At 44.1% G+C, this 15513-nt stretch overlaps 1 protein-coding gene across 1 annotated transcript in view; it reads right to left on the reverse strand.

Moving 5' to 3' along the window:
* The window catches only part of DNAH8 (dynein axonemal heavy chain 8), a 1666792-nt gene extending 1651743 nt beyond the window's left edge, over nucleotides 1–15049 (reverse strand). Inside the window, 2 exon segments of the mRNA XM_033937418.1 lie at nucleotides 8601–8938; nucleotides 14933–15049. Coding sequence (XP_033793309.1) covers nucleotides 8601–8938; nucleotides 14933–15002 — 408 coding nt within the window. The 5' untranslated portion in view covers nucleotides 15003–15049.
* Nucleotides 15050–15513: the final 464 nt, after the last annotated feature.

The following is a 15513-nucleotide window of genomic DNA, read 5'->3' on the forward strand; positions in this document are numbered from 1 at the left end:
CAAATGGGGTCAAGCAAGTCTTACACAATGCCATTTGATCGTGATTGGCGTGTGTTTGTTATCTTTTATGCAGTTTGCTTTATACCTTAACCACCATGGACCCCTGAGGAAGGCGTGTTATCCGAAACACGGACCGTGTCGGGTCCCTTGTTTGGCTATAAGGTTGTATATGTTACTGCATTTACTAATAAACAACGCCTGCATCTTGTACATTATCTGCAGTCTGTTCGTTGTTTTCTGGTTGCTGTTGTTTACTACAGACTACGTTGGACTTTCTTTCTCCCTTTTGTGCATCGACTTTATTTTTCTGTCCATTTAACTATGTTTCCAGGGTCTTCTTGTCCTTTGACTGTTTTTCTCTCCGCCGCCGCCACAATCGGGGAACAGGCCGCCGCTGCCACAATCGGGGAACAGGCCGCCACCACCGCAATCAGGGAACAAGCTGCCGCCATCACAATCGGGGAACAGGCCGCCGCCACCACAATCGGGGAACAGGCCGCCGCCGCCACAATCGGGGAACAGGCCAGTGCCGAGGTCTTAACTCTCCCTGCATATCTTCCCCAGCGCGAGCCAACCAATTCACGCCACCCAACGTCAATTCTAACATCGGGGAGGAACTTCCAGGCCAGCCAGGCAGCAATTGGCTGGCCCAGAACTTCTTCCCCAACATTAGAATTGAACGTTGGGTGGCGAGAATTGGTCAGCTCCGAGCTGGGGAAGATATGTAGGGAGAGCTAAGACCTCGGGCGCTGACCTGTTCCCCGATTGCAGTGGCTTGGGGGATGGCAGTGGGGAAGGGAAGCAGATTGGGGACCCCTGCTTTAGGCAAGGACAGATTGCGGGCCGCAAAATAGTCCCTGGGGGGCCGCATGTGGCCCGCAGCCGCGTGTTTGAGACCGCTGGTATACAGATTTAAAAAAGGGAAATGCATTAATGAAATCATTAGGTTCAATCTAGCCATTTATTTCTGCATGAATTTAAACAACTAAAAAAAAGATAAATATAGCTCATCCAGTCATACAAGAAACATCTCTACAGCACCTCTAATAATATTTTGATCACTATATTCCTTCCTTAGGTCTCACTGAGAATATGAAATAGATGCGATCCCCACTTCCAAACCTCTTCCACATAATTTGAAGGAGACCTGTGTGATCGCACTACAGCAAAATAAAAAAGTAGCAGATAAAAATCAAAGTGAGAGCTAGGCAAAACAGTTTAGGTAAAAATGCAGGTAATAATTAGCAATGTATTAAAAATATTTTATTTTTATTTGCTTATAATGTCATTTGAAAGCTGTTTGATGTTAATACAGCTTTAATTTAATTCATTATAGTGTGTGGGGGGGACAACACCTACATCAACAGTAAAGTTAGCATAGGATCATTAAATCCAGTGGCGTACCTAGTATATATGACAGCCAGTGCTGATCATTTTTAATAACCCCCTCCTCTATATAAAAAAAAGTTATTTTTAGTATTAATCCATGAGTTACACAACAAGGGTGCACCTAGGAAAAGGCAGCATCTTAAACACTGCAGTGAGCACTAGAACACCAACACATGCATTGTAAAACTAAACAAGCCAGATCCTGCACAGTCAATTGATCCTGTACAGTCATTGCTAACAGAAAGCCATGTCCTTTTCATACACACAGAACAGAGATACACCCTCGCCTAATATGGAATAATCACAAACTAAAAATAGAAATATGTAGACAAAAGTTAAACTGAAACGCCAATAAACCAGACTCTGCGTACAATGCAGCACCACAGAAACAGTGACACGTACCCTAATACTGTGCAAAATATAAAGACAGTAGATGTAAATTTGAAAAAACTGCTACATAACAATCACCACTTTACAAATTAACAAATATAAATAAAACAGGGAAGAGAGAAATAAGAAAATACCATTTTATTGGACTAATCCATTTTTCAATTAGTAGTAATTAGCTTTCAGAGGCCAAATCTTTCTTCAAGACAGTACAGTATACTGCTGTAATGGTATCCTGTCCTGACCTGAGGAAAGGGGTTTAGTCCCCAAAAAACTGCCTTATTTCCATTTTCTATTGATAAACTTTAATCAATACAGTTACAATACTACTTGATTCTACATAAAGCAACAACAAATTTTTTTTCCACCTTTTGTCGTTTCTGCTTTAATCATCTTCTCTTCACTCTCTTCTTTCTATTCAGCGGTTGTCCTTGCTCCCTTCCATGGAACATCTGTCCTCTCTCTTTGCCCCTTCCACCCAGCCTCTGCCCTCTCTCTCTCTCCCCCTTGCATCCACTGTCCACCCTCTCTGCCCTTTCCATCCAGTGTTCGCCCTCTCTCTGTTCCATATGGCATCTTCCCTCTTTCTATAAACTGTATATCCTTTGCCCTTTCTCTCCTTTGTACTCTGTGACCTTTGTACTTTGTGCCTTTGTACTCCTGTGCCCTTTCTCTCCATTTCAGCTTCACCCCCTCTCCATTTTTTTTGTCTCCACCACTTCCCCTATGCTCTGGCACCTCTATCCCCTTCTCTCCCCCCATGCCCTGGCATCTCTCTCCTCTCCTTCCATCTCCCCCTTCCACTCCATTATCTGGCATCTCTTCTCCTTCCTTTCTCTCCTTCCTTTCACCTGGTCTGGCATCTGTCTCCTCCCCCTCCCCCCATATGCCCTGACATCTCTCCCCCCTCCATGGTCTGGTAGCTCCTTTCCTTTCCCTCCCTCCTATGGTCTTGGCATCTCTTTCCTCTCCTCTCCCTTCCCTGGTCTACCTTCTCCCCTCTCTCTCCCCAATTGTGTGCAGCAGCAGCAGCAGCACTTCTCTTCCTCTCCCCCCTCCCCAATTGGATGTTGCAGCAGCATTTCTCTTCCCATCCCTCCCCTCATGCCCTGGAATCTCTCTCCTCTCCTATGTCTCCCTCTGCTTCCTTGCTCTGGCACCTTTATTTTCTTTCCCTCTGGTCTGGCATTTGTCTCCTTAGTTTCCCTTCCCTCCCCTCCCCCATGCCCTGGCATTTCACTCCTCTCCCCTACCCCCTCCATTATCTTGTAATTTCCACTCCTTCCTTTCTCTCCCTCCTTCCTTCCTTTCCCCTGGTCTGGCATCTGTCTCCTTTCCCCCCCCCCCCAATAGTCTGGTATCTCCTTTCTTTTCCCTCCCTCCTATGGTCTTGGCATCTCTTTCCTCTCCTCTCCTTTCCCTGGTCTTCCTCTCCCCCCCCCCAATTGGGTGCAGCAGCAGCATTTCTCTCTCCCCTAATTGGGTGCAGCAGTCAGTGGCGTACCAAGGGGGGGGGCGGGAGGGGCAGTCCGCCCCGGGTGCCAGTCCTGAGGGGGTGCTCCCGGCCTTGCCGTTCAGTCCCTCCCCACCCCCGAAGGACCGCTCGCCCCACTGACCTTCCTGCACCACCTGTGAAGCAGCCCGCAGCGTCAGCGATCCCTGAACTGCTTGGGCGCTGCTTCCTGCGCCGCGGTCTCGCCCCTCCTCTGACGTCAGAGGAGGGGTGGGACTGCGGCGCAGGAAGCAGCGCCTAAGCAGCGCAGGAATCGTGTCGCGATCCTGCTGCGGCTGCTTCATAGGTGGTGCAGGAAGGTCAGTGGGGCGAACGGTCCTTTGGGGGTGGTGGGGGGGACTGAACGGCAAGGCCGGGAGCATAGGTAGTGCTGCTTCATAGGTGGTGTGGGGAGGCCAGGGGGGCGAGCGGGTCCTTCGAGGTGGGGCGGGCGGGCAGGCAGGCAGGCTTTCAAGGGGGAGGGGGGTGACAGGCAGGCAGGCAGGCCTTCAAGGGGGGGGACAGGCAGGCCTTCAAGAGGGGAGGCAGGCCTTCAAGGGGGGGGGGACAGACCTTCGGGGGGGTGTGCAGACCTTCAAGGGGGAGGGACAGGCCTTCAAGGGGGGGGGGGCAGGCAGGCCTTCAAGGGGGGGCAGGCAGCCTTCAAGGGGGGACAGGTCTACAAGGGGGTGGGACAGGCCTACAAGGGGGTGGGACAGGCTTTCAAGGGGCGGACAGGCCTTCGGGGGGTGCAGGTCTTCAGGGGGGTGCAGGCCTTCGGGGGGGTGCAGACCTTCAAGGGGGTGCAGGCCTACAAGGGGGTGGAACAGGCCTTCAAGGGGGGGTCAGGCCTACAAGGGGGTGGAACAGGCCTTCAAGGGGGTGGAACAGGCCGTCAAGGGGGTGGAACAGGCCTTCAAGGGGGTGGAACAGGCCTTCAGGGGGGTGGAACAGGCCTTCAGGGGGGTGCAGGCCTTCGGGGGGGGGTGCAGGCCTTTGGGAGGGTGCAGGCCTTCAAGGGGGGGACAGGCCTTCAAGGGGGGGACAGGCAGGCAGGCCTTCAAGGGGGGGACAGGCCTATAAGGGGGAGACAGGCAGGCAGGCCTTCAAGGGGGGGGGGGACAGGCCTACAAGGGGGTGGGACAGGCCTTCAAGGGGGGTGCAGGCCTTTAAGGGGGGACAGGCCTTTGGGGGGGACCCTGGTTTAGAAGTACACGGAGGGAAGGGGATGTTCAAAGAGATGTGCATATGCCAAACTTTGGGGGGGAGGAAGAAATAATGGGTCTGAAAATAGAGGAGAGGGAGAGAGATGATGGACCATGGGATTTAGGGAGGGAAGGAACAGAAAGGGAGGGAAATTGGACACAAGGGATGGTGTGGAGGAGTGATAGAGATACTGGATAGGAGGGTAATTAGGAAAAGAAAGGGAGAGATGGTGGACTCTGGGGTGGTGGGGAAGGAAGGAGAGATGCCGGATGAAAGGGTAGTTAAGAAAAGGTGGATCTGTGGAGGGAGATGAAAAAAAGGAAAGATACCAGACTTCCTGGGGAGGGAAGGGAAATGGAAAGGAAGGACAGAGTTGGCAGATGGATGGTTAGCATGCAGAAAGAAGAAAGAAGGAGACCCTGGCAAGCAAGTTATCAGAAGAAAACCAGAGCCTTGGACCAACAAGATTTGAAATATAACCAGACAACAAAAGGTAGAAAAATTAATTTTATTTTCTGTTTTGTGATTATAATATGTCAGATTTGAAATGTGTATCCTGCCAGAGCTGGTGTTGGACTGCAAACGTGAGCTAGGATTTAACAGAGAGAGGAAAAGTCCTTTTTGTTTCTTTATTTTATTTACACGATAGCGCCAGTGTGGTTAGGAGAAGCCAAAGGGCGTGAAAAAGCTATAAAACCCACCAGGAGTTTTGAAAAAAATCACCCAACTGGGCAGGAAAATCGAATTGAAAAACCAATTCAATAGGCTGAATCGAATCAAAATTTTTTTTCCTGAATCTGGCAGCATTAGTTTGCGCTACTGTCTTAGACTTTAGGACCTGGGATTGGGTAGAGATTGCATCCTCAGTACTTTATAATGCAAGTGAAACGAGGATTTGGTCAGACTTTTGAAGGGTCTGCAGAAAAAAAATATTGTATAGGCCGGGGACATGAGACAGCAGGAAATGGGAACTTTTCGTCCTTCTATTTTTGTGAATGGAAAGGCTGAGGATGTCAGAGAGTTCAGTTAAAATATGTGCTTTATAAGAAAATATAATAACGTGTTTTATAAAGTTTATAGCATAGCTGGCCTACCCAGTGAGGTGTTCCTAGTGGTGGTGGTGGCAGCGTGTCAATGTGTTGAGAGGAAGAGGTGGTCTGGGAAATTCTGCTGATCAAACTCCGGGCCCATTTCCACCCCCCAGTTAGTCCACTCCACTCAACTGGTTCACACACTGAGTGGGTCTTTGGATGTTGTTTTGGGATCTCTTCCAGTGGTTTATCAGTATCTCCTTCTGGTCCAAGGAAGGAAACTTTTTTATCCTTAGCATTGACCTACAGAATATGTTTGTAATAGCGCTGCTTGTGTGGCATTAGGCTATGTAATGATCGAAAGAAAAAAACAGACCTTTGCACATTTTTGCACTATATGGTGGGTGTATGAGGAGATTCACATTTCCTGCACAGCTAAGTCCATGTGAAGTTACCTTGTGCTGTATTTGACATCTAGCAAGGTCTCTGTTTGAAAGGAAAGATCTAAACTTAAAAATGAAGTGGCCAGAAGTTATGGTAAAAGCAGATAGTGTAGCTGGTTTTAAGAAAGATTTGGACAAATTCCTGGAGGAAAAGTCCATAATCTGTTATTAAGACATGGGGGAAGTGTCTGCTTGCCCTGGATCGGTAGCATGGAATGTTGCTACTCTTTGGGTTTTGACCAGGTATTAGTGTCCTGGATTGGCTACCATGAGAATGGGCTACTGGACATGATGGACCATTGGTCTGACCCAGTTAGGCTATTCTTATGTTATGTTCTCATCTGTAGGGGCCTTTGTTTTCACTTCTTATTTTAATGTATTTTTTTTCTGGGAACTTATCAGTGTTTTTTATAATGGGAACAAAAATGGAAGAGAATTAATGTGTGTGGGATGAGGGGGTAACTAATTTTTTCAGCTAAATAATTCAATCCACTTCAAACAGACATAGGAGAACTCACGCACCATTCACACACCCTCCAACCAAAAACGTCAAAAGAAAAAAACTGTTCGACAACCTCCTAGCCATTTGAGCTGCAACACTCGACCCCCAACTCTACAACCAATTGACATCGACCACAGACTGCAAAACCTTCAAAAAGAAATAAAAACCCTTCTATTCAAAAAACACATAAAACCGAACTAACACAATCAGAACTGTCCCAAGCATCACCTGCAACTACTCCATATGTACTTCTGATGTCATGACAATTCAGACATAATTTATGTTATGTTATGTTTGGAATATAAGAAAATTTTCACTGCCTGTTTCTATTCTGACCATTTATTCCGTTTCATGGTCATTACAAAAAATATTTTTTTACATGGGGGGGTGTCAAAAAATGATGGGCCCCGGGTGCCACATACCCTAGGTACGCCACTGGCAGCAGTAACAGCATTTCTCTCCCCTCATCTCTTCTCCCCCCCCCCCCCCCGCCTCGGTCAGCAGATTCGCTACAGGCTAAGGCAGGAGATAGGTCAGCGACGGAGGTAAGCTTACAACTTGGAGCTCTTCCTTGCTTCGGGCCTTCCTCGCTGCTGGGTCCTGCCTTCATGGAAACAGAAAGTAGGCAGGACCCAGCAGCGAGGAAGACCCGAAGCAAGCAAGAACACCAAATTGTAAGCTTTCCTCCCTGCCCTATCTCCCACCTTAGCCTGTAGCAAATCTATTTCTCGGACCTACTTCATTTCTCTTCGGTACCTTCTCCCTCCGTTAGCCAGCAGCAGTTACTGAAGCACGCAGCTGCAAGCTTCCGCCTCTCCTCTTTCCGATTGGTTTCGCTTTGTGCAGGAGCGTCTTGGTCGATAAGCTGCAGAACAAAAGTAAACACGAAGTCGGGGTTCTTCCTGTTTGTGCACTGGGTCATAATGAGCCTGCAGCCCCTGCCTCCAACTGCAACTGTAAAAATCGACCAGCAGTAGGAAAATTGTTTAAAAAAGTAAAGCTGAAAACCCTTTTTTTGGCGCTTTAAAAAAAAAAAAAAAAGTCAGGCGGAGGCGAATTTGCAGCCAAGATGACAGCCAGGCGCTCACCTAATCTAGCCGGGCGGGGCGCCCGGCTGAAAGGCGCTGGGGAGAACACTGTACAGTATCATGTTTTCAGGTCACTTGGGTATGGCTATCATATGCAACGGTTCCTTAAATGTCAATGGTTTGTACTCCCCTGTCAAATGTTCAAAGGTGAAACTGAAGAACCATGGAGTGGACGGAGACGTACATAGATGGATCAGAAACTGGTTGGCAGGTAGGAAACAGAGGATAGGGGTGAAGGGCCACTACTCGGACTGGAGGAGAGTCACGAGTGGTGTTCCGCAGGGCTCGGTGCTCGGGCCACTGCTACTTAATTTATTCATAAATGATCTATAAACAGGGACGAAGTATGAGATAATAAAATTCGCGTACGAGACCAAACTATTTAGTGGAGCTCGGACTAAGGAGGACTGCGAAGAATTGCAGAGGGACTTGAACAAACTAGGGGAATGGGCGACGAGATGGCAGATGAAGTTCAACGTTGAAAAATGTAAAGTATTACATGTGGGAAGCAGAAACCCGAGATACAACTACACGATGGGAGGGATGTTATTGAATGAGAGTACCCAAGAAAGGGACTTGGGGGTAATGGTGGACATGACAATGAAGCCGATGGCACAGTGCGCAGCGGCCGATAATAAGGCAAATAGAATGCTAAGCATAATCAAGAAGGGTATTACAACCAGAATGAAAGAAGTTATACCTGCCGTTGTAACGGGCGATGGTGCGTCCGCATCTGGAGTACTGCGTCCAATATTGGTCGCCGTACCTTAAGAAGGATATGGCGTTACTCGAAAGGGTTCAGAGGAGAGCGACGCGTCTGATAAAAGGGATGGAAAACCTTTCATACGCTGAGAGATAGGAGAAACTGGGTCTCTGGAGAAGAGGAGACTTAGAGGGGATATGATAGAAACTTACAAGATCATGAAGGGCATAGAGAGAGTAGAGAAGGACTGATTCTTCAAACTTTCAAAGAATAAAAGAACAAGAGAGCATTCGGAAAAGTTGAAATACATTTTAAATAAATTGTACAGCTATAAAACAGTTTTATAATTAAAAAATAACCTGTTTTTCTTTTAATGCTTCTTGCATGCCTGAAACTCCACTAACTCTACGCTGAAACTTGGAAAGTCTGCGTTCAATTGAACCACCCTCAGACACAGATTGTGCCCTTGAAGTGGTCAAAGGTGGCAAAACGACTCTAGCTGTCCCAATAGAAGCTATGGAGGGACGGCGGGAAGAAACAAGCGCACTGGGTGCTATTGGAGTGATACCAGTCTCAGTCTCTGCTTGTGCTAAAGAAGAGGTAACTGTCTCCTCCGTATTATGTGATAATGGGATCTCCATTGAGTTTGGTGTTGGCAGAGATTCATTCCCTTCTGTTGGATTATCCATTTTGATACCTGAAACGCAAACACACAGAAAAAAAAAGTTTTACAAGATACATCTGTGCTATTTGAATATAAACAACAAGCAAGAGAGGGAGGCACATACAACTCCCAAATACAAGATGAGATTCTTGCTTATATAGGACTGTACATACAAATCCTATCTCAAGTAAGAAGTTCAATTTTGAATAAATTGTAACTAATACTGTATAGTTCAATTAAAAGTATCCTGTTGAGCAATAACACCTTTCAATTGTAAGAGGGGAGAGGGAAATTAATTATTTTTCTCCCCATATGGTCAGGAGGTCATAAGAGCCCATACTTTCTGACTATTAAAAAAATACAATAGTGACAATATTTTCTTGCTTGTCTGGAAAGAGGGACTTTGGAAAAGAAGGAGATTAGGATCTAATCCCTCGCTGCTCCTTGTGACCCTGGGCTAGTCACTTAATCCCCTCATTGCCCCAGGTACACTAGATAGAGTTTGAACTCACCGAGACAGATAAGGAAATATGATAAAGTACCTGAATGTAAGTAAACCACTTAGGATATAAGTGGTATATAAATAAATAATGTCACATATGTGGACTGATTGGGGAGTTGGATTCTTGTATATAATTTGATGGTGTTATACTGTATTATTTGAAAATAATAAAACAGTTTAAACATAATAAGAAAGCTCAGCATAAATTGCATGAAAAAGGAGCAACCAACTTTATCAATTTAATACAGGGTAGATAAAAATCAATAATTATTTTTTTAATATATTCTCAACAAAATAGCTTTATTTTTTTTCAGAGAGAAAAGTCACCAAAAGGGCAGCTCTCTCAGAGATGTTGCCTTAGGAAGTCTCAATAAATTTAGTTAAAATGAAGGAAATATCAGCTGACAACATATCCACTTCAGGCCCCCTATCAGTTTAACTAACTTAGGGATCCTTTTACAAAGCCTTTGGCAAAGTACCGGTAAATGCTTCGATGCTCATAGCAATTCTATCAGCATTGGAGCATTTACCTCACCGGCCTGCAGTAGATATCTCCACCATTGCTTTGTAAAATTCGATAAATAATAACAAGATGAAAAAACAATCTCATCCACTTCTCAAATTGCTAAAACCTCCTGGTATTTCAGCTGATGAACGTGAACAAACATGAAAATTCAACATTCCTTAAATTCCTACTTCTGGCACTATTTTAAAGGCATTCTAATTGTCTAGGAAGCGAGAGACTGACTTTAATAGGTGATGTAACAAACAGTAGCTTTTATGTCTCCAATTGGGATTCAATCTTAGATAGTCTTTCTTCCATCTGCACAACCTTATTATCAGTCTTCTCCAAACAGGTGACCAACTAAAAATTCACACAGCTGAGACACTGGAACTCTAATGAAGTCTTATAGTCCTAGATCTGTTTTCCATACATCCAACAGCAATACTTCAGAAGGAGGTGCAGATAACACTACCACCACCTCCGACAGAAACACAGGTTTTATAGTTCCAATAATAGACTCCCATGAGGAAGGTGGAACATTAGTCTCTGATTGGATCAAGACCTATGGGTAAGGAGAACGTAAACCTGATTTCCGGGAGATTAAAATGCCATCTTCTCGAGGTTTATGATCTACAAAAAACATTTTCAAATGGAGTTTCCGTAGAAGACTGTATATTGACAGTCTAGTTTCAAAGGCATCATACTTCTTATTCGGTACAAAGCCCAGACCGAGGTTTAGCAAAGCCTCTTGAAGATCATTCAGTATTTTTCCCGAAAGGTTAATTACAGCTGATTGGCTCGCTGCTGCGATCTCGTCTGCGGGCTCTGTGGTTGTCCTTGTTGGGTTTGAAAACCCACTCGCAGGGATTTCTGCCTTCCTTGCTGCCCCCGTGCCTGCTGAAAACCTCCCTGTCCTCGTTGGCCTCTTGCAGTAGAACGGCCTCTACTTTGTCCGCTACTTGAGTTTGAATCCGTAGATACTTGATCATCATCAAAGGCCTGTTTGCTACTTTGTATGGGGTTCCCTTTGAATAACTAAAGATACACCTGGTTATGCATGTAGTCACGTTCGTCTCGTTTGTATTTTTTGATCTTACTTTGTTTTATAGTATCACGATATTCATCCATTTTTTGATTATGATCACTGTAGTTTCCTCCTATTAATGACGCTTTTTTAATAGTATCTTTCAATTCTATTATGTTCTTCTTCAGTTCATCTTCCAAACTAGTAATTTGTTCTATTATGAGCAGCATCTTTAATCTCCCGGAAATCAGGTTGGATGCCTCTTACCTCTTTACATCCAAATTTGATCACGTTTAGAGACCTAATTTTGGCTGATATGGAAAAAATTGAACAACAATGGGCAGATATTCGCCCGGAATTTAATGTACGTTATGAACAATGGCAAGCCTTATTAGATTTGAAGAAAGAAAAATCTCAAATAGTGATCAGAGCTGATAAGGGAGGAGCGATTGTGGTGCTCTCTGAGGATCAGTATGCTCGTGAAGCTTATCGACAGTTGAGAGACACAAGACATTACCAACTGTTACAGGAAGATCCTGTGGGAGAATTAAAAAGTACCATCTCTTACCATCTCTAAAATTATATCGAAGGCATATAAAGACAAAATGATTACTCTCAGAGAGGCTATGTTCTTAAATCCAAAATACCATGTAACTCCAAAAATTTATTTCCTCCCGAAAATCCATAAGAATTTAAGAGACCCCCCAGGTCGCCCTATTGTTTCTATGAGGGACTCCCCGTTGGAACCATTATCTAAATTTTTGGACATTTTTCTTCAAAAAGAAGTATTAGAAGTGAAGTCACGGGTTAAAGATACGACCCACATGCTGGAGATGCTAGCAGAAATCCAAGGGGTGGAATCTTCCTGGCTGTTTGTAACCCTCGATGTAATAATAATAATAATAACAGCTTTGATGCTCTAGGATTGCTACAGGATGTTTTCGAACGTCAGAAAATAAGAATGAATATTACGACCTCCTTCTTGATGGAGCTAGCTTTTCTTATATTAAAAAAAAGTTATTTTTGGTTTCAACAACAATTCTTTCTCCAGACCCATGGTATAGCGATGGGGGCTTCTTTAGCCCCATCCTTAACGACCCTTTATATGGCAAAGATGGAAGAAGAACAGATTTATAACAGCATATATTTTAAAAATGTGAAGATCTGGAAGAGATTTCTGGACGATATCTTTTGTGTGTGGTCAGCATCCTTTGAAGAATTTAACAAATTTGTGGAATGGCTGAATCAGGTGGATGGGAATATCCAGTTTACTATGACTGTTCATCAATGCCAAATTAATTTTTTGGATTTAAAAATTATGAAATCAGGTGGGAAATTAATTACAACGATTTACCGAAAAGAAACTGATCGAAACAGTCTTCTGAGATTCCATAGCTTCCACCCGAAGGGTTTAAAACACAATCTCCCTATCAGCCAGTTCCTTCGATTGAGAAGAATCTGCCACTCCTTGAATGAGTTTAGACTTCAAGCAAGAACAATGAAAAAAAGGTTTTATGAACGAGGATATCCGATTGAAGTGGTCCAGAAGGCATATAAAAGGGCTAAATATGCCCAGAGGGAATTGTTGTTGAAACCTAATGTAATGAATCCTACCGAAGATCATGAATCTGTAGCATTTGTGCAAAATTTCTCCTCCCAAGCTCCAGAAATTGCTCGTATGATACGGAACCACTGGCATATTGTCCAATTAGCTATCCCTACCTTGGTAGAGTACCCCATATGTTCTTACCGTCGGGGGAAAAACCTAGGGGAAAGTTTAGGTCACTATATCCTAGGGAGGGAACTATTAAAACCAGGGGGAGTCATGAACCATGTGGAAGTTGCCAATGGTGTCCGTTTGTAATGGCAGGGGAGAATTGGATTCATCCCATTTTAGGCACTCAATATACTGCTAGATATAACACGAATTGTAATTCTGATCATGTTATATATCTGATCCAATGCCCTTGCCCAAAACTATATGTAGGTCGTACTACTAGAGCTGTGAAGATCCATTTAACTGAACATAAGTCTAGGGTGAATATGAGTTGTGAAGCTTCCCCTTTAGTTAGACACTGGAGGTTATGTAAACATGGCTTGAAAGATCTTAAATGGAGGATATTAGACATGATTACTGTTGGGTGGGAGGGAGGAAATATAGAGCGCACTTTAAATCTCAGGGAACCCTTCCGGTTTGAATTAAGCCTCGGATTGGATGGCTCAGGTGGATTCTTGATTTATATGTGGGCTCCCGGTGATAATATGATTGTTAGGAGAGACGCGCTGGGTGTCTCGATGGTTGCTAGGTGAGAGTATGACGTAAGGGGAGGGTCTTATTTAACAAACGCCGCAGCCATCTTTCATGATAGCCAGCGGCAGAAAACTGGAGTAGGATTACTCTTATCTTTTGGTGAGTGACTGATATTTAATACTACTTTACCTTTTAAAGTAGAGAATAGAAGGTATAATGTATATTTGTGTTGCTTTCTAGTTCCCCCAACCTTGAAAAAGGAATTAGAAACGCGTCGGGAAGGGGAACCGATAAGGATTTAAGATAAGTGATACACTTTTAAATCTATTTAATGTTATAAATAAGTTATAAAATGATATATAAAAGTATAAAATTACAAAAATAATTCTATCAGTTGGGGAATAATTAAGAATCCCATGACCACGGACTCGATTTGAGCAAGTGGAATCAGAATTTCCACTGGAGAAGAATTTTGTACCGAGTGATTGTTTGATTGGCTCTGTGGACCGGCAGGAAATTTATGTGGACCAGTGGTTAAAGAACACTGGGCTAGGCAACCATCAGGGCACCTGTCCGGCTGGCCTGCATTGGATCTTGTGGAACTCGAGGTAGAAAATGACACTAGGGACAAATTTTTCCCCATCCCCACAGGAACTAATTTTCCTATCCTGTGCTCATGAGTTACCAGATGTCTGAGAAAATCCAGACCTGTCCTCTTTTTAATGGATTGTGATTTCCGTGCATCAGGCCCAATGTGTGTACATGCTCAGAGGTCCTCCAGAAGCTGCCCCTTGAGCTTAGGGAAGGAGGCAGAGGTCCGTGTGGGGGGAGGGGCATAATGGGCGGAGCCAGATGACCTCTTTTTTTTTTTTTAAGAGGAAATCTGGTAACCCTAAGCTTTCTACGTTTCTGTTTATCAATCAAAAAGTTTCCAACACCTAAAATATTAAACATTTTTCGTATATAACCGCAAATAAATAAAACAATTCAGAAATCATTCGCAATCATGAGAAATCTGAGACAAGTCCGAAAATTCTTTGAAAGAACACAATTCCAACTTATAGTACAATCCCTAATACTAGGGATATTGGACTACTGCAACATCCTCTTCCTTCCTTGCCCTGCAACCACGATTAGACAACTCCAAACAATCCAAAATACAGCTTTGAGACTCATCTACTCATTGAAAAAACATGACCACATCACTGAAGCCTTCATCAACTCACATTGGCTTCCAATCCAAGAAAGAATCCAATTCAAATTCTACTGCATACTATTCAAAACACTACACGGAGACAGTCCATCATACTTGAACAATCGCCTCATACAAGCACCCACTACAAGACAAAGAAAAACGCACGCCCCATTCATACCCCCCCCAATCAAGGAAGTAAAAAGAACAAAACTACACGACGGCCTCCTAGCCACCCAAGCCGCAAGGCTGGACAACCAGATCTCCAACCTCTTGATGACCACCCCAGACTATAGGACGTTCAGAAAAGAAATAAAAACCACACTTTTCAAGAAATTCCTGAAGCAACAATAACATCACGACCGCTTAGTAACTCTAAAACTGACACTTGATCTACCCACTACTGCACTAATAATAACAAAAGAACTCCCACTATGACCACCTATTAACTCTTTTACAAACCACCTCACCCTCAACAACCTGCTAAATGTTTATAAGATCTACAACTTACCTCTCTAGCTAATCATTGTAACTCTGTTTTTTTTTAACTAACCTTTTGTAATCCGCCTTGAACCGCAAGGTAATGGCGGAATAGAAATCCCTAATGTAATGTAATAACCCATAGAAACACATTTCCTAATCTTAAGTCCCTTGAAATATGTACAAACATTTTTCCCTCTTTTACCCAACCCTCGCTTTTTAGTTACATAGAAAAGCAGGTGCAATCATATTTTTGCCCGCTTATAACACCCATTAACCAAAAAACCGTAACCAAATTTACCTGATTTGATTTGAATGCAATTACATTAAACTGACGTAGGATGATTAATTGACTACCGCCGAGCGACCTCGAAGTGTAGAACCTTCTCGAAAAATCCACTCAAACCAGAGAGAGAGAGAGAAAAAAAAAACCCCGTTATATCACTGCGCCACTTCAACGCAAACAATAAATAAGTAACTGAAAACGATTACCTCAAACTTGGTCACAATTTCTGTGTACTGCTGGGCAAGAGAACGAGAAGAGCGTCCCCCGTACACCCAGTTCCAGGCCCATTTTAGGGCAGATTCTTCACTTTTGAGCGAAAAGAATGAGGCGGAAGGTTACAAAGGGGAGAGGCGCGTGCGCTGCTAACG

Source organism: Geotrypetes seraphini, chromosome 3 (assembly GCF_902459505.1).
Source record: "Geotrypetes seraphini chromosome 3, aGeoSer1.1, whole genome shotgun sequence".
Taxonomy (NCBI): domain Eukaryota; kingdom Metazoa; phylum Chordata; class Amphibia; order Gymnophiona; family Dermophiidae; genus Geotrypetes; species Geotrypetes seraphini.